Source organism: Aricia agestis, chromosome 19 (assembly GCF_905147365.1).
Source record: "Aricia agestis chromosome 19, ilAriAges1.1, whole genome shotgun sequence".
NCBI classification, from domain to species: Eukaryota; Metazoa; Arthropoda; class Insecta; order Lepidoptera; family Lycaenidae; genus Aricia; species Aricia agestis.
The window spans coordinates 8,729,666-8,757,408 of record NC_056424.1 but is presented as its reverse complement, the minus strand read 5'-3'; the positions used below and the strand labels follow the sequence as shown (position 1 = coordinate 8,757,408).

The 27,743-nt window shown below is 35.2% G+C and overlaps 1 protein-coding gene across 1 annotated transcript in view; it reads left to right on the top strand.

The window, feature by feature from the left end:
* Positions 1-10,326: 10,326 nt before the first annotated feature.
* The window catches only part of LOC121736755 (twitchin), a 119,950-nt gene continuing 102,533 nt past the window's right edge, over positions 10,327-27,743 (top strand). The window contains exons 1-11 of the mRNA XM_042128140.1: positions 10,327-10,484; positions 13,313-13,536; positions 17,989-18,128; positions 20,481-20,502; positions 21,053-21,215; positions 23,472-23,613; positions 26,045-26,671; positions 26,748-26,920; positions 26,997-27,170; positions 27,247-27,501; positions 27,607-27,738. Coding sequence (XP_041984074.1) covers positions 13,364-13,536; positions 17,989-18,128; positions 20,481-20,502; positions 21,053-21,215; positions 23,472-23,613; positions 26,045-26,671; positions 26,748-26,920; positions 26,997-27,170; positions 27,247-27,501; positions 27,607-27,738 — 2,001 coding nt within the window. The 5' untranslated portion in view covers positions 10,327-10,484; positions 13,313-13,363. The remainder of the gene's footprint in view (positions 10,485-13,312; positions 13,537-17,988; positions 18,129-20,480; positions 20,503-21,052; positions 21,216-23,471; positions 23,614-26,044; positions 26,672-26,747; positions 26,921-26,996; positions 27,171-27,246; positions 27,502-27,606; positions 27,739-27,743) is intronic.

The following is a 27,743-nucleotide window of genomic DNA, read 5'->3' as shown; positions in this document are numbered from 1 at the left end:
TCCGGCGGACGGCGCTATCATCGCATTCAATATTATTCTATTTCAATTTAGAATAATATTGAATGCGATTTACTCCGCCGTTTGTGAACCGATTTTCAAAATTTTTCTTTTGGTATATGTGGTATCATCCCAATTTGGTATTATATTCACAAAAGTGGTGATCTGATGAAGGATGCATAAGTAATCGAGGGAACTTCTCAAAATTTATATGGAAACATGTGGTGACTTCGGTTTCGTGAGAAGTATTCTAAGCATGATTTTGCAGCGAGGTATACCTGGTATACCGTGGTTCGGAAGGTGCTGAGAGAACTCCTGATTCTTTATAGATACAAGTTTGGGAAATTCGGCGTTGTTTTAAGAACGGAAAGCATATGCTACTACGCAAATTACATTCATCATCATCATCATCATCACTACCATTTTATACCATACATCGTCCCATGGTTATGACTTATGAGCCTATAATGACCCTGTTATTGGTACTTTGCATAATCTTTTAGATCGAGACTCGAGTTTGTCAAGCGATAATTTAAAAAAATCGATACTTAATATTGCTTGAGAGTATATTTGCTTGAACTGAGAGTATGTAAGATAGTTAATTTATCGAATAAGACTATAGGCTATTTATTATCACGCTAAAACTAATACGACCGAAGAAACTCAGGAAAATGTGGGAAAAACGGGGGAAATATTAGAAATTACGAACTACTGGAGCAATTTTTATGGCAATATTTGGCACAACCAAGTGAAGGGAGTAGGGACATAAGAGCTATTTTTATGGGAAAATATCCGGTTTCCGTAAAATTCCTAATTTACGCGGGCGAAGCCGCGCGGGACATCTAGTCTAATATATAAAATTCTCGTGTCACAATGTTAGATAGCGTACTCCTCTGAAACGGCTTTACTGATTTTAACCAAATTTTATATGCATATTCAGTGGGTCTGAAAATCTGAAATAGTAAATTATTACAACTCGAGACTGACGGCGACCATTGTTTGTGCGACGGGATAGCGATGGACGTTGCCATGGTGGCATACTTATTTAGTCACTTCAATAAAATAATACGGACGAAATACTTTATATGGCAAAGAAACGTTTGCCGGGACAGCAGCTAGTATTAATATATTATTTGTAAATTAATTTTTAACAACACATACTTACTAATAAAAGTATAAAACAGCAAAGTCTAGAAATATTTGTGGCAAGCTTCAAACCATGTTTTCAACATTAATTTTCACGAATTTTTTCAAGACTCATTGTAAACATTATAAAAAACATCATAAATTAGAAAAGAATATTATAGTATAATTAAGATAATGTTACAAAATATTAGAAGACTGGTGCCATGTATTATATTGTATACCTATATATTTTTAATAACAAGGTATATTTACTTTGCAACCTTTAATTTCGTAACATATGGCATTGAAATAACCTGTAAAATGCATTTATATTGAGATTAATACGAGAGTCATAAATTTCGTAGCACCCGCTACGAGCCATTAACCGTAGCGGCCTCGTAGGTCAACCGTAGCCGCGGCGTAGCAGTCTACAATGCTACGCCGCGCCGCACGCAAAGAGTAGACGATTTATCTTACTTCTTCTAACATATAAAATTCTCGTGTCACAATGTTAGTTACTGTACTCTTCCGAAAGGACTTTACGTGATTTTTACCAAATTTTATATGCATATTCAGTATGTCTGAGAATCGGCTACTGGGTACTTTTTATATTGATAAGCGCATTTTTTGAATAAATAATAGTGAATTATTACAACTCGAGACTGACGGCGACCATTGTTTGTGCGACGATGTTATTTCTATAAAATAATATGGGCGAAATAACATTTGCCGGGACAGCTAGTATAGACAGCGATATACTTATAAAATTCTCGTGCCACAGAGTTTGTGCGCGAACTCCTCCAAAACGGCTCAACTGATTTTAATTAAATTTTGTATGTACATTCGTTAGTCCTGAGAATAGGTTTTTATCTACTTTTTATGTTGATACTAGAAATAATTTATATTGCAAAATTTGCCGGGTCAGATAGTAAATATAGAAATAGAGAACTTATATTTTAATTTCATTGTTATTATAATTGTGTTTAATTTTTTTTTACTTATTGAAGAGTTCTTAAGCTATAAGTATTAATAAAAATAAAAAGTAATCACGGGTCTAATGTTATAATTATAATAATTTTGATTTATGAGGCATATAAAATGTAAAATTACTAAAATAAAATAAATATTAATGTTGAATGACATTATAAAACGGGGTACGCAAACTTAAGGAAGTATCTTTAAATATCAAAATATGAATCTTTTTGATGCTATAGTATTAAAAATAAAAAACAATAAGCTAAAAAATCATAGTAATATTAGCTCCGATACTTAAAATTATTTTACAATCAATCAAAACAAAAGAGAGAACATAATGATTGATTGACTGGTGTTTACAACACCAGTCAATCAATCATTATGCTCCTAGTCAAATTATAAGGCTGTGCCTTAAATTAAAAAATATTTTAAAGTATTAACAAAATTTCGAGAAATTCGTAGATTTAAAAAGAAATCCGATCTCTAAAAGAGACGGCTAACAATAGTACCGACTTTTTAAATGTCCATTCAACGCCCAGACATTCTCAGTCTGTACTATCTCTGAAAACTCTGAAATCGAACCTACCAGTCGAACAAGCTAACCACTAACCACAGAGGCACAATACCGCTTAATCCACTTGGATCAAAGAGTGATGCAATTCACTCTCATTCAGCATTGAAACTAAGGCCAATTATTATCATAACTCACACTCATTATAAATGATGATTAAGAAAAGTAATGAAACTTTTATTAATAATGATTTTCATATTTCGTAACGTCGGTTTGGCCACCTGCCATGTAGACAGAGACGGACAACTTCTCACTCAAGTGTGAGAGGGACAGGTAATGCTCTAGTGTGAAAAATATTTATGCTAAGGCCTTCTGTTGCTATGAATTCGTCTATGAATAGTACTCGCGTTATTTCTGTCAGTTGAAGGTTAGAGCGTTTTGCGGGAATTTTCTCGTAAACTTATGGTTTAAAGTTAAGAGTTTTTTAATGCTATTTTTTTATTGTTTAAAATTTTGAATCCATATTAAAATACTATACTTTTTACTTATTTTTATTGAAATATTGTATATAGGGGGTTTCGGGGGCGATAAATCGATCTAGCTAGGATTCATTTTTAGAAAATGTAATTTTATTTGTGTTTTATCGAATCAAAGCTATTGTGAAAGTGTGCCTGTTTGTCTGTTACCTCTTCACGCTCAAACCGCTGAACCGATTTTTCTGAAATTTGGTATGGAGACAATTTGAGTCTCGGGAAAGGACATAGGATATTTATCATCTCCAAAAATTGTACGCTTCCCACGCGCTATACGAATTTTGGCGTAACGGAGTTATGAACGTCATCTAGTTAATCTATATAATATATAAAAATGGATTTTCAAATGTGTTAGTCGCGCTAAAACTCGAAAACGGCTGGACGGATTGGGCTGATTTTAGTTTTAAATATTCGTAGAAGTCCAGGGAAAGTTTTAAAGTGACACGAAGTTCACCGGGACAGCTAGTCATAAAATAAAGTTCTCATCAATATCTTTATATAAGGGACACTCACATTTTTGTGCGTAAATAAGAAATTCTGTGAGAACCGTACATTTTCCCGCAAAAATCTTTCTCGTTGGCTACTCTACATCTTAGGTGCCAAATTTCACAAAAATCAATCCAGTAGTTCACGAGGTTAGCGCGTTCAAACAAAGTCTTCAGCTTCATTATAATATTTGCACAGACATTATTATGTTAATGATGTTGTTTTAAAATCATTATGTTTGTAACAGATTTGTTTTTAAATAATCATAATTTTACGAATGCAAGTTATTTCTATCTCAGCCAGTCACTAGTTTCAATTATTCATCAAGTAATAATAATAATTATTCATAAATTATTATATGATACGTGGGATGCACACTGTAAGGACGTATTAATAGTACTATGCATCATTAACAAATGAATTTAATGATTACAAATTGTTAGTCGTCTACCTACACTAATATGAAAAAGGAAAATCATTATTCTGGTTTATATCAAATTACAGTCCTGACTTTACCTGATATACAAAACCCTTCGAGTGTTAGACTTTGAGGTGGTCAAATCTGCCTGGTCTCGGTCTTGGTTTTTTTGCAAGACCAATAATTTTGCTCATCACTAGACGTGATCTGGCAGTGAGAAGCAACATACACAAGTGTTCAGCAGTTATAGGAGACGAGATTTCTACAGAAGAAGACAAGATAAAAAATTGAACTTTATATTTTATCAAAGGTTAGGTAGACCTTCCGAACTGATACCTCCTAAAGTAATCTCGAACGAAACTCCATATTTGCTGGTCGTTGTTACCCTCATAGGGACCATAAACAGAAAAACTTTCAGCTTTAATAAAATGGCAAAAATCTGTCTGTCTTGGGCGATATAACACTTTGCTCTGTGTGAATCTTTTTTATAATTTGATGTATTTCTAAACTCTATTACTTAAATATTTTACCTATATTATAATCAAACCATATTTTATACTCCTTCTTTTGTACAATTCGTATAAAATACTACTTAATGTTTTTTCTTCACGTACATACAGTTTGAGTGGTTTATAACAGTGAATCTTTTCAAAACATTTTTGTTTACATAATCTGTACACGACCGATGTTTCTTCAAGGTTTCTTTGTTTAAATATTTATTTTCCAGCCCTTCCTGTAAACTAGTACATTTGGAAGCATCAAACAAAATATAAGAAGTATAGTCAATCATTTCACACAAACAATTAGTAACAGAAGTTAATGTTTTGGCATGTTTTCTTTCGTAATATAACATTAGTCACGGTATTAATGTCATTGATGTTATTAAAATAGGCAAAAAAACTATCAAGTATAATCTATATATATAAAACTCAAAGGTGACTGACTGACATGGTGATATATCAACGCAAAGCCCAAACCACTGGACGGATCGGGCTGAAATTTGGCATGCAGATAGATGTTATGACGTAGGCATCCGCTAAGAAAGGATTTTGATCAATTTCAACCCCAAGGGGTTAAAATAGGGGATGAAAGTGTGTATATAATAATACTTCTTAACGCGAGCAAAGCCGCGGGCAAAAGCTCGTATTATTATAATTGTCTTCATGAATCATGTTACAGAACATCGAAATCTTTTTTATAGTTTTTGTGTGAATCCATATTCCATACTGATATTTTGAATGCTAAAGGTTCTATGTCTGTCGTTTCACTCTTTTCTTCTGTTCTTCACGCGCAAATCGCTGAACCGATTTTGCTGAAATTTGGTATGAAGATAAACACGCGAATAGCGATTACCGCAACGGAGTTGCAGGCGTCATATACGAGTACCTAGTAATCTATATTTATACAACAAGCATTCACATTTTTGATAGTAAGAATGTAAAGATAATTTTTCGATAATTTTTATAAGGAAGTGTAACATGATTTGAAGAGGGCGACTAACGCAACCGCAAATCAAACATCGTCGTCGCCGCAGATTCATTGCCAAATTAGATTTTTCTCAATAACTCGATAAATATACAACATTTTAAAAATCCGCTATGTCAGATTCTCAATGATAGAATTTTATAGAATGTGTCAAACTATTAACTTAGTTTAATGCACGGTTATGGTAATATAATATGAAAAATTCGTGAAAAATAGATGCATCTTTGTGATTTTTTCTATAGAGAAAATTTCAAGATATTATCGTATTTTCGCTAGGTCGTATCCTCAGAAATATAATTCAGTATCTATGTTTAGAAAATGAAACAATTCGGGGCTTATTTTCAAGTATAAACATTAATTTTAAAATCGACAATTTAGGGTTAGTCGCCCCTTAACGTATTGCACAATGTTTCTTCCATGTTTAATCCTAGATTTTTATCTTATATAATATAGGACAGGAATTGATAATCTAGATATGAAGCGTGGAACCGTCAAAATTTTGTGTCTAGCAAATCCCTTTAGGATATGCTAGATTATATTCGAACAGCGAGTTTGATATACGTTAGCATTGACTCATGAAACAGAAGACACATTAATCGTCCACCTGACAACGCCGGTTGCCAAGCAATTTAAATATATCCAGCAGGAGTAAATAACGAGCGTCAGACTAATTTTGATAAACACATAATGAGGGCTAAAAATATTTCAACATTATTGAGGACGTGAGTACGAAGAACACGGTAAGTAACAGTAAAAAAATTGCAGTTTTTTGCATACATGGAGGCTTTAGGGCCGGAAAATGATTTGAAATTAAAAAACTGTGTATTTCATGTGTAGTCAGATAATTACATAAGGAAAAAACCGCCAAGGACGTGTCAGGCCACGCAAATATAGGGTTCCGTAGTACCGCTAGTTTTTGATAATTTTTGTATGGGTTGTACTTGTACGTTATTTATAACGTGTTTTCTATAAAGGCTTCCTTGTTGAGTACGGAACCCTTAAAATGAGTACATGTCCGTATGTTACAAAATGTCAGTCATCGTGTTCTTGCACTCACGTCTTCTGCAATTACTATAATCTGCCCCTGAGCAGCAAATTTTGTCCTTAGGTGGCAGACTTGACTCACACGTGGAGCACCCTGGTGGATTCGGTATTTTCAAAAACTGACAGAATTTTCTGACACTGTTCCACATACTACCTGGCACCAGACAGAGTTGAGTAATTAATATTATGGTATTTGTCGTAACAAACAGCTGGTATCATAATAATAAATCGCCAATTCAAACACCCTCATTATAGTGGGTTTGCAATTAAGCTTGCATTCCAGTGCCCGTTTATATTATAATCTCTGTGGCTCGACGACCTCTGTGGCTCAGTTGGTGGGCTGTTGGTAGCTCAAGCCGGGGGGTCACGGGTTCGAATCCTGCCGAGGGAACAATAAGTTTTCAAAGTTCCTGGGTCATGGATGGTGTATTAAATATGTGTATAATATAATAAAAATCTTAAATATATCTATAGTATAAAAGTATTAAATATATTTCCGTTGTCTGGTACCCGCTACGAATAATAAAAACTAAGGAAAAGTAACTCCGTCAAAAACATGCTCCACAATACTTGTCAAAAAAGTGTACCTTAGGTACACATTTCAATACATTTGCAATATTTAGGCGATCTTGAGCGGTACTAGGCTGACATTACATGACAGATGAAAAGAAACCAAATTTAAAACAATAATAGTATGGGAGTTACGATTCCTTAGTTTTTATTATTCGTAGGGTACCTGTAACACAAGTCCTTTAGGTACTTAGCACGGGGCCAGACTGACGAGGTGTGAAGCGTTCATAGATATTATTATAACGTCTATTTCAAATTATACTAGATCTCAACAATTCAGATAATTCAAAGGAATTAATATGAAAGCAATGATTAGTGTACGCAGGTCGCTAACTAATTTCTGAGAAATATTAACAAGAACATAAACGTTAGTTACACTGTGACCTACATAAATATTTCACTGAAATAGATTACATTTTACGTGTGTTGTATGTGTAAGTAAGCGTTTCACAGATATATTATTGTATAATGAAATTATATTTATTAATTTTCAAAGAATATTATTAGAAGTTTACTGCCAATATTATAAAGAACTTTTTTTTTCATAAGTGTCCTCGGAGTGCGTCCGGGGCGCAGACTTGAGGTCGTGTCTCAGTAGTGATTGTTATTATAATGTAGGCAGTGTTAACAGTATCTTGGCTGATCCATCTTCTGAGGCTGCCTAAATATTATATAAGATTCTAGATATAATATCTCTTAACATCTCTGGGATGTTGAAGACATAATATGTTTATAATGAAGTTGATTTATTTGCTGATTTTTAATTTATAATTAATTTGTATTGTGTACCTATAAGGACCACATTATCGTTCTACGATAAAGTCCTTTCTGTTCTAGATTAAAAAAAACTTTTTTTTAAATGTAAGTCTAAACTATATAAGTAACTAGGAATCATTCGCAGAAATTCTTAGAAAACGTTGAAATGTTTTAAAGAGTGGGAGAATGGTTTAACTCTACATTTTCGTGGGTTGGTTGGAGATGAAATCACTTTCAGTTCGTCACGTGTTTTTAGTCACGTAGATGTTATTATTCATTCATGTAATTTACAAAGTCAGAGCTTTATTAATCATCATAAACAAAAAACAACACAGAAAAAAATGTACGTAAATCATCTCTACATCTATTATATAAAAATGAGTCGCTGAATGTGTTGCGAAGCGCAAAACTCGAGAACGGTTGGACCGATTTCGCTAATTCTTTTTTTTAAATATTCCTTGAAGTACGAGGATGGTTCTTACCTGGTTCTTACAGAGAGAAAAATTAAAAAAAAAATTAAATTTCCTGAAAAGGTCTAAAAATAACACTTTTCTGTACTCCCGTACAAAAGATTTGTGATAATACTTAAAAGTCAATTTGAACTTTAATAAACTATCGTGATATATATATGAGTAATATATAAAAATGGATTTTCAATTGTGTTAGTAACGCTAAAACTAGAAAACGGCTGAACAGATTGGGCTAATTTTAAACTTAAAATATTCGTAGAAGTCCAGGGAAGGTTTAAAAGTGACACGAAGTTCACCGGGACAGCTAGTAATTATTATAAAACAAAGTCGCTTTTTTCCCTCATGTTGTGTCCCTCTTTGTTCCCTTTAATCTTTAAAACTACGCAACGGCTTTTGATGCGGTTTTCTTTAATAGATAGAGTGATTAAAGAGGAAGGTTTATAAGTATAACAACATTAATTAAATAGTGGAGAAATACTGTTATTTTTGAGGTTTCTAATCTGATGTCGTAAATAATTACATTTTTTCCGCTTACATTGCAAACGCATGCTGAACCCTACAAGATATATCAAAATAATGTACTAAGTATAATTCTACACTATGAAAAGGAAGAAAAAAAGGAAACAGAAAACTCCGCGATGGTATATGTCTATCTCTTACGGATATCCCACAATAACATTTTTTTGTCATTTTCTTTTAACTTCAAATAATGGCCAATTTTCGAAGTGATTTTAGCCAATACGGCAATAATCCTGATTCAATTAAATACAATAATGATTTAATATAGATCTATGTGGCCCTTTACAGCATATGATTTAAATGAATGTTTTCGAAGATAATACAGATTTAGACGCTTTCGCGGAACGTAGCTTTTGCCGCGGTACCGACCAATTCAGGCCACGGTTACTAATGAAATCGATTCGATTTTAATCATTTCTTCTGTGTGTTATATTATAGGCTATAATATATTTTATACCCGTGCGAAGCCGGGATGGGTCGCTAGTTACATATAAGCAAATAAAGCAAATACTCAAGTCTTAGTTAAATATAGCATTACATAAAAAGTAAAAGTGACGACTAGAACTAATGATGATTCAACATAGAACCTAGAGGAACTCTACAATTTCATTGGCCTCAAACTTTACTTACATTGGAGTGATCTTTATTCAATGTATTCATTATAATGTAACCACATACTAATATTTTTCTAGTCTACGAAATTATGTCTGAATACACGCAATTTCAAATCAGAACACATCTACAGATACTGTTCATTAGATGGATTCGTTAGTTTCAGTAGTTCAAACATTACTCACTGTTCGAACTGTAGACGCGCCTGCCAAGTTTTGGTACTTTTTGGGTTCAGTGAAACATTGTTGTGTCGTGATCTTAGGTCTTCATCCGCATTGGTATGTTTCGCTATCAGCTGATTGACTTTCTTAATCGTTGCTATTTCAACATCATCAATCATCATTATATCTACTCCTATCGTTCACAGTTCTTACTCTGGCTTCCAAAGAACGTTAACCACTATTTGTGTCTTATGCTCATTTCAAAAGCATAAATTATTGACTATTATGATGTTCTATTGTTAATTCCCTTATATCTTTTCACTTCCGAAGGATGTTAACCATCATTCGTGACTTATGCTCATTTCCACAGTGAAATTATTGACCATTATGACGGTCTACTGTTAATTCCCTTAGACCTTCTTAATCTTCCACCTTATCATCATCCATAGCTCTAGTTCCCATTTTCTGTTCCTTTCGATTCTTCGATGATTTCATTTCATCCTCTATGTTCGAAATGTTATCATTGTTGTCTTCGATCTCGATTCATTACTTCATATTCTATGTTCGTCGGAAAACACCTCTGCAGCGGCGACGTCAGCCGTTATCCAACCGGCTGCAGCCGCCCACGCGAATTCCCACACCACCTCGGCCCGTCGCCAACTTTTCACAGTTTAGTTACGATATCGAAAACGACCCGACGCGTCCCGCCGCCGGCGAAATCTACTCGAAACGTTCGCTTTGCCTTCGTCCAGTTCTCGAGTGTTATTGTGATTGAATTGTGAATTGACAATTTGTGCTTTGGATTTTTTACCAATTTCCTCGGTACGTATTTTATCTACATTCATGATATTATTATCCTTATGTTTCGTTGCAAAATATTCTAGATATATCCAGATTTTTTTTACAAAAAACCCGTTTTTATCATTTGGACGAAACCTAAAAAAATTATTTAAAAATTAAGATTATCTAATCGTCGGAAGTTATGAGAAAGCGCGAGATTCTCGGAGGCCTTCAGCAGTCACAGAAATAGATTGGGACGTTTCGTTTACTTGTGAAAATGTGCGCCCACGCGCCACACTTCACCTTGGTCCGCTAGATGGCGCTGACCGTGTGACTCACTCCTGAAATTGGCACTCGACTCCGTCTCGGTTATTGATATGAGATATGAGAGCTGATGCAATGATTCGATGATTGATGATTTTCAGTGTTGTGTATGATCCGTATGAGTAACACTACGTAATTTTACTTAGGTTTAATGTATGCGTATCTTCGATCACTAATATATTAGTGATCGAAGATGCGTATACCTTTAAGCGAGAGTTGTTTGAGGTTTTATGTTGTAAGTCCTCTGACTCAAAACTCTTAAAATTGACTCTCTATTCAGTCCAGTCAGCATAGTTTTCAGTTTTTGTTTAAATAAAATAATACGTTTACGGCCAAAATATTTATTTTCTCGATATTTTTATACATTATTGTTGTTACTTAATTAATACCAATAAAAAGCTACCTATTATAAATAACTAAATTAAATTAATTGAAAATCGAGGTCTCAAAATAAATAGCAGAATTTAAAATAATCGTATACAGTTTCATATCGCATAGTAAACATGAATTAATAATTTTAAATTGTTTTATTAAAATAATAATCAATTTTTTGTATTTATAATTTTGGTTTGCTAATTAAGAACACGTCACCGACTACGCAAATTGTGAAGAATTTTGTAAAAAAAAAACTGTATTGAGAGTCCATTGACCTCACACTGCTAGACAGCTGATTACAAAACGCAATTTGAAATTATTTAAGTCAGATGACTAATTTACTAGTATTTTTTAACGTTAACTTTTTGCTGACTCTACTTATATTTACTTACCTAAATACTTACAAAGTATTGACATCCAATCGCAACGAAAACAATATACTATGATACGTTAAATTTATTTCATTTAACTTTGAACAATTAGGCTCAGTTGTAACATTAATCTAAAAATGTTAAGTAAGTACTTAAAAACTTTGTTTACTTTATGAAAAAACTAGCGGTACTATACGGAAGCGGAACCCTATATAGCGCGTGGCCCGACACGTACTTGGCCGGTTTTTTAAAATGATGAATGGAAATAATTAGTTTAAAAAAATTGAACCCAACTTCCAAGGTAGAGCGCTAATGAGGAGAAAGAATTATTTCATACTTTTTAGATCATTTCAACAATATCGTTTTACCTTGGAAGTCGGTTAATTTTTTTGTTAAAAAAATATAATTTTACTCTTTTTAGTTATCTACAATACCCAGAATTTATGCGTAGATAACCACTAGTACGGTTAATTACTATACACATTATAATATTATGTATTACCGTAAGCAAAATTGTGGAAAATGTTTGCAGTTATCTAAGCGATGCTTTAATTTCCAAACTTTTATGTTTAAAGGTTCAGAAGTTCTATTCAATGCCTTTGGATCCATAGACACCTTTGTATAAAATTTCACTTATTTTATATTGAGTTACTAGAAACATCTTATGCACCATGTGTGTTTTTATTAAATTTCAAGAATTTCCCTCAATTGCTTATAGATCCCATCATCAGATCATCACCTTCGTAATTATTGAACCAAATTCGGATTGTACCCTTTACAACAACAAAAGAAATTTTCGAAACCGGTCCACAAACAGCGGAATAATGATGAAAGAAATTTGTCTCGATGTAAAAAATTATGAAAACACTAATAATACTAATAATATCTAAGTCATATTGTGATGTTGCGAGATGCAGTGCCGGAAATTAGCCTTTTTTGCGTCCTGTGCGAGCTTCTATAACTGCCCCCCTTTTTTTTAGATATTACCCAGAGCAAAATATGGCTACTACAACCACCAAAAGACCAATTACAATAGTAGTAGTAGTTTTTTTAAAGAACTGGTGTGGGTAAACAAACAGACGAGCCATCTGATGTTATTTGTTAAGTGGGCCCTTCGTCTGTTACGACTTACGAGTATACCACCCACACTGTGCAGCACTAAGGGCGCAGTGGGAACTTATCCGGCAAACTGAAAAAATAATAGTCCTGCCTGGTCTGGCCATTCTTGCGCCCCCCAGAGTCTACGCCCTGTGCCTGGGCACCGGTGGCACCGCCCTATTTACGGCACTGGCGAGATGTAAGGGTAGTAAGAAGATGATGATGAATAATCTAATGTACCATAATCACTGACCCCTATAATACACTGGACAGGCGATCGCTATCAATAAAATATGCCTATCTGAAAGTCGCCATATTGGCGCTGATTGCTATGTGAAAGCAGTAGTGAGTGTACTTGGAACTACTATTTTGCAAATGGCGGTTGTCATTTTCTATGTAATTAGTTCACAGTACGCTCACCGTGGCGCTTCAAATTGGCATAAGAAATAGCTGTCATTGTACGGCACAGCCTGTCCAGTGTATTATAGAGGTCAGTGACCATAATGGTACATTAGATTAATCATCGTCATCTTCACTACCCTTACACCTTGCAATATGCTAATGCATATTATGCCTTCAATTTTTAAAACAACGTCAAACACGTATTTAAAAGGAGGCCGGAGATTTGTTTTTTCTACATCAAGCTAATTGTACCTCTAAGGTGATTCACAGTATAAATAAATAAATACTTAATCTTTCCAGGTAGTGTATCGGTGTGGTATGACATTACCCGGTGACCAGTGATGACATAAGATGGGGGTGTCGGAGGATTTCGCGCCGAGCTTCACGCAGAAGCCGTCCCTGCGCCAGGAGGACGATGGCAACAAGCTGGTGTTCGAGTGCCAGCTGCTGGCCTCCCCCAAGCCGGAGATCAGCTGGTACCGCAGCGATGAGCTGCTCAAGGAGGACAACCGGACGGTGTTCAAGTGAGTCTGCTTTAATGCCTTTCGGAGGCTTTTTGACAGGAGATTATCTATTCAACAACGTTTGATGTGATTTTCACACCAACATAATATCATCATCATCATCATCATCATCATCATGGTAGAGCCATGCTTCGGCACGAATGGGCTGGCTCGACCGGAGAAATACCACGGGCTCACAGAAAACCGGCGTGAAACAGCGCTTGCGCTGTGTTTCGCCGAGTGAGTGAGTTTACAGGAGGCCCAATCCCCTACCCTATTTCCTTCCCTTCCCTATTCCCTCCTTACCCTTCCCTATTCCCTCTTAAAAGGCCGACAACGCACCTGCAGCTCTTTTGATGTTGCGAGTGTCCATGGGCGATGGAAGTTGCTTTCCATCAGGTGACCCTTTTGCTCGTTTGCCCCCTTATTACATAAAAAAACAAAAGTAAAACAAAATTCACAGATCTATGTGTTGCTGAAAAGGTCATTGACCTCGCATTGGACACAGACGATGATTAGTAAACTTTATGCAAATTATTGGCATTGTGCATGGCTCTACCACGTAAACTTCTAACAGAAAAATATTATCTAAAAAAGAAAACAACAATGATGTTTCATCTTTATTTTTTAAATAAAAATCTAACCGCGCATTTGGGACTTTTGGGTCATTATGCTTTTCCTTTTTCCCGCCTGCGTAGACCTATAATACAACAATATAAAAATTGCATAATATTTAATAAACAGTACTCCCAAATTAATAATGCGCATGGAAATATTCGCTAATTGTCGTAATCACGGAAACACTCGAATCTATAAAACTTGCATTTTGCACCTTGTTCAAAGGAAATAGAAGTTAATATCATATAGCCGGTGGCTGTCCGCTGTCGCTAACTTACCGGGAAGCCATCGCGGCGTTACCATGGTAACGTCCAAGCAACGTCAGGCGCCTCTACGTCGCTATTTTTCGTAAAGGTTTAAAACAGCGCTTGCAGCGACGTCTTCCGACGCTCGGCAAATACGATCGTTGCCGAAAAAGATACGAAAAATTCTATGCGCATTATCCACTGATCTCCATTATACAAATGGAGGTCAGCAGCATTATCTCTTTGGGAGCACTGTACATTTCACACCAAACAATAGAAATAAGTAATTACGTGGGAGAGCCATGCTTCGGCACGAATGGGCCGGCTCGACCGAAGAAATACCACGTTCTCACAGAAAACCGGCGTGAAACAGCGCTTGCGCTGTGTTTCGCCGAGTGAGTGAGTTTACCGGAGGCCCAATCCCCTACCCTATTTCCTTCCCTACCCTCCCCTATTCCCTTCCCTTCCCATCCCTACCCTCCCCTATTAACCTATTCCCTCTTAAAAGGCCGGCAACGCACCCGCAGCTCTTCTGATGCTGCGAGTGTCCATGGGCGACGGAAGTTGCTTTCCATCAGGTGACCCGTTTGCTCGTTTGCCCCCTTATTTCATAAAAAAAAATTATAAGACTGCCAAGTCGGTAAAATTTCTTTGATTTTGCCGTGTGATCGTGGTCTCCATAATATTATACTATCATACTGTTGAGTGTTGGCATTGAAGTTCACTGACCTTTGTGCTCAGCTGATAGCTAAACAGGTGCCATTGTAAACAAAACTTATACTACAATAATTTTTATTTTTAGATAAAAACAAAATAACAATCAAATTGAAAAATGATATTTTTTTAAGTTTACAAGTTTTGTATACAGTGTACAAAAACTTCAAACTTCAAATCCTCTGTGATAGTGTACAATTTAAAATTTGATTCGATTTCGAGTCAATCGTAATGATTAAATTATTTTCAATACTTCCGATTCACTATATTATTAGATTTCAATTAGGGTACCCGCGAATGTTGTTATTACACTATCATTCAATGTGTCAGAATTTTATAACATTTTCGACAATTTTCTGGTGCGAAAACTATAATTTTAAGGGCCACAGCACACATATCAACTGGAAAAGGGAATTATTACCGTATCGCCTCGAGCCATTCAGTACTACTTACACTAATCACAATCGTAACGGATTCGTCATAGCCTTTAGCCAAGATCTATTCTTTATCGCTTCTTATAGAATCGCTGATCAAAAAGTATGGAATTGACATAAGTGTTCGTTAATATGAAGTTGACGTTCGACTCATTCTAATGTCATTATTATATTTATATTTAATTGACGGCCGAATTTAATGATGGCATTAGTTAAATACTTGGATAGAAAATGTATGAACTTTATGTCAAAACAGCTATAAAGTAATCCTCCCTTAAGCGTGTTTGAGCCATAGACATAATATATACTGTCGGTTTGAGCCGTACCGGCTTACAGTTTGATGAATGATAATATTCTAAAAACCATCAGTACTGCTCATGAAGTGCTTATGGTTCAATTTACCATATAATACACAGAATTTTAACTTTTTAAAATAAAAATAAAAATGAAAACCAAACATATTTTTTCCTATTTTAGTAGCCAAACTGCCATACAGTTTGGCGGCGGGCTTTTTAAGTGTCCCACTGTTCTAGAATTTAGAGTGTTGCACTGTTTTTGTGAAGCATCAAGGTATCTTTGTAAGTACTAAGCCGTACCATAAAATTTGGTATCAGTGAAATTACTTTACAGGTGTTGATGGATAAAACTGCCTTTCCACAAAATCTACACTCATTTTTAAAGTTTCGGTCTACACATAACTCGTAGGACCTTTTCTAAAGAGCGCTAAGAGCCATTGAAAAGGTCTAAACCTTTTAAAGGATCTTTCCAAGACTTTTCAAGACGCTTTCAAAATTAGTGGTATACACCATATTATCTCATGTCAACATCGAAATTGTTTAGGCTGTAGTGACGATGCAATAAAATATGTTAGGTTCTTAATGAGATGAGCGTTAGTTCAATAGATATAAGCTTTGTCCACATTGTGCCTTTTTTTGTTCAACAAACTGCGCGTTATAGCGCAGTCAACAGCGAAGATGTGGCATGCCCGTGACGCGCGTCAAAATCCACCCGCGTTGAAAGAAAAGTGTCATAGCGCGCGCTACGATTTCAACGCGCGTTACTGGCATGTCTCACGTTCGCTGTTGACAGCGCTATAAGGCATGCCCTTGATGAACAGAAAAAGGCACAATGTGGACAAAGCTATATTAGTCTATGAGAAGTTGATTCATAGGCTGATGGTGGTTGCGTTTTGTCAAATCCAGCTGACCTAGATTACAAATTACATTTAATTGACAATTCGACCAAACGACGTAGGTCTGTCATTCATGGTCTGTCAACTGCCTAGGAATCAATTTCTTCGATGGCACATTTTCATCAGCGTAGCTAGCACGGGGTTTCCCAGTCGATTCTTCGGAAGAAAGTAATGGCAGTTTCTTTCCCATGTCTACATATCTTATTCCCGAGCATGGCCCCACCCATCGACTTGAGTTTCAGTGGACAAAGACAAGAAACTCTTTCCATAGCAACCAAAGCAACGGCAATTATTATTTTTTTGACATTTAGTTTCTTGGTTCTTTTTTTTTAATTATGGCACCTCGGCTATAAAACCATGGCCAGTGTCGTGTAAATGGCGGCAAATTAAAAAAATCGACGTATAGCAACCTTGTCTATAGCCGGAATTATAGTTTTGATCTACGAAATACGAATAATAAAAACTAAGGAACTTTATTATTCGTAGTTTGTAGATCAAAACTATAATTCCGGCTATAGACAGGGTTGCTATACATCGTTTTTTTTTAATTTGCTGCCATTTACTCGACACTAGCCATGGTTTTATAGCCAAGTGCCATCAGGCGCGGTCCGAAGGGTGGGGTCACAGGGGACATGGCCACCCCCAAAATCTAAGGTAAAATTGAAAAATCTCAAAATCTTGCTAAATAATAAAAGGAAATTTCTAACTATCCCTTAGCCACCACTTCGTCCGACCTTAGACAGCTGCTGTGAACCCAGAAACGTCCGAGGGCGCAGATAAAAAACCCCCCCCAAAATTTCAGGCTGCGACCGCGCCTGAGTGCCATAATAACAATAAAAAAAGAATCAAGAAATAAATGTCAAAAGCGGTTCGTCATGCTTGACTTATAGATTTTCAAAAGCGGAAGATATCGAGATACGAAAGAAACTTTTTCTCCAGTGTTTTTCCGGTAAAACTGTCAAAATTTAGTTTCTTTCGTTTGTCTACGTGCTTGTGCTAGCTATGCAGGTGACGTTAACGTTAACGATAACGACAACGTTAATGATGTATCTACGTCCTACATACATCTTTCTGAGAGCTCAAATTGCCAAACGTGCCGATAGCTGCCGACTGACTGTAAAACAGATAAAAAAAAGAGTTCTGCCACCTCGTATCACGCGTCTCTTTCTGCCACGCAGTGTTACTGATAGTGACATCTCGCTTGCTCAGCCATTTGTTCCTCTATTCCGTTAGACAATATTATATTAACTTTATGCATTTTCCCCAACAGAATCCAGAGCATCGCACACAACAAGTTCCTAGTGGTGCTGGAGCTGGACGATGTGGTGGAGACGGACGCGGGGCTGTACAAGGTCAAGGCTAAGAACAAGATGGGCGAGGTGGCCGCTTCCATCAACTTGAACTTCAGCCGTGAGTAACCCATACATTTTACGAGTTTTTTGTGAATATAGTATTAAAGAGTAAGAGCCTGCGTCTTTCCTCTGTTTCGCTGCTAAATGTTTACCTGTTTGTAGCCTGTATAGAGGTAAAAACGACTAGCAACTATGGGGCTTCGGTCGCGGTTATTTTAGGAGGTATCCAATTGTGAAGGTCTATCTGACCTTCCAGACATCCTTAAACTTTCTTAAAGTATTAGACACCCTGTCTAGCAGTGGGAAGAAACTGTCACAAATGTTCAGCATTGGAAGACGAGATTCCTCCACTTACCGCAAGGGTATACGCTATGAAATTGAGCTTTACTCTTTCTCGAAGGTCAGGTAGACTTTCAGAACTGGATTCAAAAACGTGACATACTAAAATGTGAACTACATCTTTATTTTTCTTGAAAAATTGGCACAACATACGAAAGAAATAGTCGAGATTGCATATCTATTAGCGATAAATAAATATAGCTAGAGTACACGTAACTAAATACCTATCTGAAAATAAACATATTTGTCATAGACCGAAATAATCGTGTATTAAAAATCACTACACGTTTTTTTGGCGAGAGAACGCTTAACTTTACGTTCGAATATTTGAAAATTGTAAAAACATTGTCAGCGACTGATTAAGAGTTCTGACCGCCCTAGGCTAATTATGAAGACGCGCCCCCGCTAGGTGTGTTACAATTTTTGAACTTTTGAACTTTGGAACTCTCAAGCGCATTTCATTTTAATGTTTTGTCTCGATCTAGTTGAAATTTGTAGAGTAGATGCAATGATGCTAGATAAGTGCATGTGAATTGCGAAGACACGAATTCAGCGCCCCCCCGATCCTCGCGCCCTAGGCTGCAGTCTAATTAGCCTAAGGGTTAATCAGGCCCTGAACATTGTTTTTAAATGGTGACTTAGTTGTGAGTAATTCGCGTCATTTTTCAATCGTTGAAAGGCAGAAATGTGAAAATGACTTGAATTTAATTTAAACAACTTGGTTTGTTCTTTCTACAATTTAAATTAGAGGAATTTGTAGTATTTGCTTTGAAACTAAAATATAGGTTACATGAGCAAAATTAGACATTATTATTCAGTTATGATTTACTGGGTGCATGCAAATTCTTGCGCACAAATTCGTTTATAGCGCAGAAGTGTTTGATGGTTAGGATAAAAAGTTTTATAATTTTTCTTTTCCCGGGCCTCAAGTATCTCCATACCAAATTTCAGCAAAATCGGTTTAGCGGTTGGGGCGTGCATTTATAATATTAGTAATGGATATCATATTATCATATTTTGTCTTCTATTCAATAAATACGACTTGCGACGTTGTCCACAAATTTCAGAACAAGTCTGAAGGAAGTCGTTAATCCAGATATAGATTTACTACATCATGAAACCAGTCATAACAACTCTAAGCGGAATTTCTCGAACTTATAAAGCGTGCCTATTTACATTGAAGTGAACTGTTTAGGCATTGTTAACTCTGTGACAATTAAGGTGCTCCCTCACCGGCAGCATTCGCTTGAATTGTTACATTGAAGATTCGTTTTTGAGCATTACATTACAAAACAACCTCCCTGACCGACGTGCATTCACGTGTAATGTAACATTGAAGATTCGACTTTGAGCATTACATTACAATACTAAAGCCGAGACGAGACGAGTGTAGCGTGTAATGTAAGATTACGTGTAATTTAGCGTTAAGAGTGTGGACGGCACACAGAGCGAATTGTCCGGCTTCGCTTAAAGCCGGGTCCAGACGAGTGTAACGTGAAATGTAATACACCGTGTAATGTAACAAGAATTCTACGTGTGGATGGCACTACGAGCATTACATGTAACGCTCGGGGTTTATCCGTCGGCTGTCGGTTTTCGCGCGAGCACAAAGGCTCGTTTAGACAATTCGCTTTGAGTTCGTGTGCCGTCCACACTGTTGACGCTAAATTACACGTAATCTTACATTACACGTTACACTCGTCTGGACCCGGCTCTACCTCCGTGACTGACGAGCATTAGCGTGTAATGTAACATTCGACTTTGAGCATTCTGTAGCTAGTTGATGTTACAAGTTGTATCGAGATATTTCACATTGTATCATTACAAGGTGCGCATTCCCGCTCACGCACTCTATACCCTCCTTTGAGTCATTCCTTTGCCGGACTTCTGACTCTAAAAATAGCTACAAACAAATTCTAGTTCACCATCTCAGAATCACCATAACCCAAATACCGATTGGACTGAATCGATTCAACTGGGTTAAAAATAGAATGAATATAAACAAACACATATTACCCATATTGTATAAGACTCCATTACCGACAATTAATTCTGTATTTTATTTTTTCAGCTGCTGACGAGGACAAACAGAAGTAAGTGATAATTTTATTGCTATATCGATACCAACCTTTCATCATAGTCCTTAGATCTTATGGTAGGACGATCATTCTGAGTTTGGTCGCACACTAACACGGAAGTTTACAGAACGAGTTCGATCAGGTCGGCCTGCAATCTGTCCGTACTGATACAATCGGTCTCCCCGTATAGAGCCCCCTCTACTTATTGCAGACTTCTGTGTAAATAACAATTTGAAAATCGCATAAACTGGACTCATCGAGTGCAAACACCAACTTTTTTACGAACAGTGTAACGCATAACCAAAAGATTTTGAATGGAAACTAGATATACACTTTTGCATTGAACTATCACAAAAAATATAATTTTATAACGATAAAACGTAATATCTTTATATATAAAAATGGATTTTCAATTGTGTTAGTAACGCTAAATCTCGAAAACGGCTGAACGGATTGGGCTAATAATTTTAGGCTTAAAATATTCGTAAAAGTCCAGGGAAGGTTTTAAATTGACACGAAGTTCACCGAGACAGCTAGTTTTAATGATAAAAATGGTATCTTCCAGGCAAATAGACGGTAAAGCACCGACGTTCGCGCGCAAGCCCGCCATCAGACAGGAGGACGACGGCAAGCGGCTGGTGTTCGAGTGCCGCATCGAGGCAGAACCCGTGCCCACAGTCACATGGTTCCACAGCATGGTGGAGGTCAAACCCAGTGCGAGACATAAGGTAGATAGATATAACTCTTTATTGCTCACAAATTGGTACTAACTAGTTCGACTAACTTAAGGCGACGCCTTGTATGTAGCGATATCGATTTTTCTCAGCAATGACTAAAGCCAAGAAATTAAAGTTCTTTGTCAATATTCATCATGTCTTTGTCTTTGAATTACCCATAGCATAACACGATTGGTCAACTTTTATAGCACAGAATAATCAATCAAAAAGACCTCTGTAAAAAAAGGATTCCTATTTTGCCAACAGAGGAGAGTAATTTAAGCTTTCAAAATTTGTACATAAATTGGTTCAAGCATATGCTTTAATTTGCCCATAGCTTATATAAAATGTATTTATGGTTTTTAAATTATGCGACAAAAACCATTTTGTCGCTTACGCCCTTTCTATTTTTTGCTGTTTCCATTGCTTGTTTTGTATGAGTGGCCGGCCCGGCCTCTTATATAAAACAAGCAATCTAAAACATATCCAACACGGTTTTTTACTTTAACGCGGCGTCACCTTAACAAGTTTACAGTAAAATGTGGGCAAGGGCGACCTTATCGCTAAAAGCGTGGTAAAAACAAACCTAAAAGTAGCAAGTAGCAATATAGAAAAAAAAAACCTTTATTACTAGGGAATACTTATCGAGACTTAAGGAGCTCCAACTCGATGGGGTTATGTGGTTTAATTATGGAGTTCCAAAGGCCACCTTCCAGCTCCATTAAGCACGCTGTACACATTAGTCTAATCAGCGCAGTGGGTTAACGTGTAGTACCTAGTAACCGTTTTCTTTTCGAGCTTAAAATTAAATGCGGAGAACAAAGAAGAAATTATTGTAATATTTCATCCACGATTTGCTTTAACCCAGCGAAATAGATCGCAATATGATGAAATTATATTATATGCGAAAACAATGCGTAACGAAAAGTGAGCGTTAGTCCTAAATGAAAAAAAAAATTATTATGACCTATAATTTGTAAAATAACACAGGCAAATAGGTAATGACAAATTTAGGAAATTACTAGAAAAAAGATAAATATACATACGAGGTAACAACGAAACGATAAGTAATAAACGCAATATAAAAATTAACGTTAGTAAACGATAGTTAGATTAAGTTGCCTTGTATCGTTTCATAATGTTTTCTACGACTTGATAACTTATTTATCTATTAATGAAAATATTTTCTAAATGTATATCTAAACGTTTACATTGTCAACATTGCCACCTTTTTTTTTTTTTTTTTTAATTTAAAATTAGATGACCTTGACCTATATCTGCTACTTTCGTCACTTTCGTACTATTTAGGCTAAATATAGATCAAAAATAGAGCTTATGACACGTCGTAGCGTCTTTATAATAATGCTGTTCCATTTCACTATTTCCATCAATATTTAATTATTATTTTAATTTCAGATTATATCCAAAGTTAGTCGTGATGTGTTTAGATTGAATACTATTTTCGTTCAATGAATTCAAGATTGTTGTGATTCATATTGACTTTCAACGCGTGGCGCTGTTTATGATTGTGTTTTATATACTTTCTTCGCTATGATATTATGTTATAAAAAAAAACATCATTGTTTCTTCGGTTCTAAATTCAGGAATTCTATACACTTCTGTATCATATCTATAAAAAAAAATATTTTATTTTAAAACTTAGAGGTTCCTTAAGAGGGGCTAGAGAAATGAAAAAAAAGTACGTGTAATATCTATAGCTGTCTCCCTTACCTCAAGCCTATACCGCAGAACGCGATAGAGACAACTGCAGAAAATCCAGAAAATCAACGATTCGTTGTCCCCTGATTCCTTCTCCAAAACTTAACCGATTTAAGTACTTTTTTCAGTAAAGATTAAAAAAGGCTTGAGCTGTGTTCTTATATTTTGCTTTTTTTTTGTATAATCTAGCGAAATCTGTTTTCTGGACGTTTGAACACAGCGGAAAATCTGGCCATTTTTTTGGGTTTTTGAACGTTCATATCTTATTTAATAATTAAATTATGAAAAAAAAGAAAACATAGGGACATTGTATTAGTGGCCGTAGATATTCAGGAAAAAAATTATAACTCTACTAGCATTATCCAGGGAGGAAACAGGGGACAGCGTTTGTATGGAAAAAAGGGCGGTGTGGAATCCTCTTAAGCTTTTTTAACTTTACATTATAGAATACAATGCTTATTACTTTCATTCAGCCTATTTTGCTCTCTCTTAAGTGTTTTCCAAAAAATATAAATTATTCATCGCTAACACTATATTTTTCATTTACAGTTAACAGTGAGCAAGGAAGGCAAGTCGTACTATGCCTCCTTGGAGATCAACAACGTGACCGTTGAAGACGCGGGCAAATACAGGGTTACTGCGAAGAACGAATTGGGCGAAAGTAACGCTACGATCAGCCTAAACTTCGACAGTGAGTTTAAACACTTCAAAATTATCATTATATTTCATAATATGATCATCATTACCATTGTTGATTTCATTAAAATTACCTTTGATGGCATAGAATTCTTACGCAACTACGCCAAATAAAATGATAAAGCTACTTGTGTAAATATAATTACTATTTTTCGACAAAAATTATGAGATTTTTTTTTAAAACAAATGTTAAATATAACTATTATAATCGCTATTATTAATTAATATTATCATAGCAATTTTACAGATATTTTTTTTGAAAAAAGACTGCGTAATTATTCTATGTATATCTTTAATGCTTTTTATGTATTATACCTAAATATGATCATAGATGCAAACAATGTAAATGAATAATAATTAAAAATAAATAAAATATAAAATATCTACATTAAACTACAACTAGGTAGTTCCATGCCAACTTCTTCTCTATGAAACGTTGGTCAATTTTCTTAATTTATGAAACTTATGTTTTTGTTTTTTTTTTTGTAAAACTGATAACTAAGTTACCGTGTATTTTTACCAAAAAAACATTTTTTCTTTAATATATTTTCTGACACATGGCTCAGAATTTGCACGTATGTGCATCACAAAAATATTCTCAGTCAAAACATAAGTTTCAAAGTCATAAATGTTAAAAACAAGAACATAAAAATCATCATTTTTAATTTCATTTTCATCAAACGGGCGTTTAAATCTAAAGCTTTTACTTAAAATTTTATATATAATTATATGCAAAATGTTTAAACAATTTGCCTTATTGTGAATATTATGTGTCATTATTTAATGAACTGTTTGATTATATTTTTTGTGTGTAGCTATTTCATTGTTTTTTATTACGATCATAAAGCGTAGATTTTGCGAAGCTTTTTCAATTTCATTTAACTAATTTTCACAATTTAAATACTCGATACACGAACTCTACTTTTTCTAATACTCTGTTTAAGATGTTTTCTACGAGGAAAATGCGACAATTGTACAAACATACACTCCACACGATAAACATGTAAACTAACATTTCCATTTATATCCTTTTTATAATAACAGTAAGCGCATTAACTATTATTATTATATTATATGCTTCATTAATATGACCATTATTGTTTATTACGTAGATGTTGCTATACTTTGCTTTAGCGTACGCACCATTTTAACTCCTTGTAACATTAGCAACTGTGATGCGTACTCTTGTAGTATTTTCTGGAAGAATATTTGTCTTATTATTCGTCAGTATACTTACACAATATTTGTATATATTTTTTCAAAAATATCTACTCCTATCTAAGTAAATATTCAAGACTTTTTATACTTCCTGATTAACTTTAAAATAATACGATCCCGAGAACCAATTAATATTCTTACAATCCTTGAAAACATCTTAAATATTCAAATCAACGTGACTTTGAGAAAGCTGCAAAACCTCGTGAGTTATGTTATATGTTTCTTAATCATATGAAAATAATAGGCGATGAAGCGCCCGTGCCTGAAGATGTGATCAAACCCACGTTCACGGAGAGACCCGTCATCAGGCAATCTGAAGATGGCAACAATATTATGTTTGAATGTCGATGTGTAGGCAAACCGAAACCGACTATTTCATGGTAAGAGTAAAGACTATTTCATGGTAAGAGTAAATAAAAGTTATTGAATTTAATATAATGTGATACTCAAAAGTAAACACGAAATCGAACCCACAGGTATCATGGAAAGAAATTAATAAAAGAAAGTAGTCGTTACAAAATATCATTAGATGAAGATCAAACATTATATCATATGGCGCGATTGGAAATAATAGGAGTAGAAAATTCAGACAAAGGCGAATATAGAGCTGTAGCAAAAAATAAACATGGTGAAGGCGTAGCAAAAATTAATTTAAATTTCCAAAGTGGGGATAAACCAAAGTAAGATTTTTATTTTTTTATCATTTAATTGGCAATATAGTCTTCATTCCTAGGTTAATATTTCAAAAAATTTTTACGCAGAATCCCAGATGGAAAAGCTCCCAGATTCCCGAAAAAACCTACTATTAGACAAGAAGGAGATATTCTTATAATGGAATGTATATTAGAAGCACACCCTGATCCAGATATAACTTGGTTTCACGGAGATAAAGAAATTAGAGACGGTCTCAAAATGAAAATGTCTCGTAAAGCAGTAGGCAAAGACACATATAATTTAACTTTAGAGATTGTTAGTCCAACTAGGGAAGATGGTGGAAATTATAGATGTAATGCTTTCAATGTTTACGGTGAGAGTAATGCCAATATTGCTCTCAACTTTCAAGGTAATAAAAAAATAGTTTTAGTAACATAACATAGTATGTACGCATACAGTAGCGATGCATGTTTAGCTTAGGCTTTTGAGCAGCATGTAGCAGAAAACTGTTTATAATACTAAGGAGATAAATAAAAAATTTTATTTTTCTTTAGGTGGGGATGATGAGAATGGTTTCGCACCGTCGTTTGTGGAGAAACCTCGTATCATTCCCAATGAAGATGGCACACTCATAACAATGCGTTGTGTCTGCAAAGCTAAGCCGGCGGCTCAAGTAACGTGGTATAGGGGCACAACCGTTATTAAGGCTAGCAGTAAAATACAAATAAGTTCCTCTGTGATTAGTGAAGATATTTATGAATTGGTATTGGTTTTATCAAATCCAACAGCAGCGGATGGTGGCGCTTACCGCTGTCATGTTCAAAACGAATTTGGAGAAAGCAATGCTAATCTTAACTTAAATATAGAAGCGGAACCAGAACCAGAGGGCGACGGACCAACATTTGTTGAAAAACCTACTATTCAATCCAAAGAAAATGGTAAATTAGTTATTATGGGATGTAAAGTTAAAGCTAGCCCTAAGCCAACGATTGTGTGGTACCACGAAGGAAAAGAAATAAGGGACTCGTCGAAAATAAAAACCAGGATCGAAGTAAAAGAGGACATCTATACTATCATTTTAGAACTGGTCGATCCTGGTATTGAAGACTCCGGACTGTATAAATGTAACATCAAAAATGAACTCGGTGAACTTAATGCAAATCTAACGCTCAATATTGAAAGTATGTATATGAATTGCATAAATATTTCTATTAATTGTAAGATTCTCCTTTTACTTAAAATAATATTTTTTTACAGTCATTCCAGTAATAAAAGAAAAACCAAAGATTATAAAAATTGTTAAAAAGAAGACTGTTATAGTCGAGTGTAAGGTATTAAGTAAATTTGCTCCATCGTGCACTTGGTTTAAAGAAGCCAGTGCAGTTAAGGAAGATTCAAGGCATACAGTGCTAATAGAGCCTGTAAGAGAAGTAAGTATGCAGATAAACGAATGGAAAAAAATGTTATAAACTATTTTTATTAAATTACACAATTCTTTTCCTACAGGGTGAATTCGCAGTAAAATTAGAAATTTCAAACGTGTCACAACAAGATAAAGGTTCATACAAGCTTGTGGCCAAAAACGAAAAAGGTGAAGCTACCTCACAACAAGTTGAAATCACTGATATTCCCGAAGAAAAGGGCGATAAGCCGCAAATCATCAAACACCTCAGAAGCTTGGTAAAAATTTGCAAAGGCTTTATTTTCTTATAAAAGCTATAATAAAAAAAACTTAATTTTGCTCATTTATTTACAGGCAAGGAAAGAAAATGAGGAAGCAGAATTCGTAGCAGTACTCAAAACATCAGATCAGTCATGTCGCTGCACGTGGTATAGAAATTCCATGGTAATTCGGGACTCTTCTGAAGTGGATACGTCATTCGATGGTACAAATGCCCGGCTCATTATTCGTAAAGTTTCTTCTAAATATGTAGCTAACTACAGAGTTGTCATTAAGAACGAATTCGGAGAAGATGAATCAAGTGCTGATTTAACACTTGTAGAAGAAAAGGTATGTGTAATTCAGATGTGTAAATATGCAAGTCTTGTGGGTTTTTTATCGTATCAAAACCCAATAGATTTACGTCAATTAAAAATTGATTATTATTGTTTCCAGAAAAAGAAAAAAGTTGAAGAGGAAGAAGAAACCACTGTCATGGAGTCGGAAGAAGAAATGTCTATTGTTGAAGAAAAATCGGTAATAGAAGAAAAATCAGTAATTGAAGAAAATCACGTAGACCAACGACAGGTGCA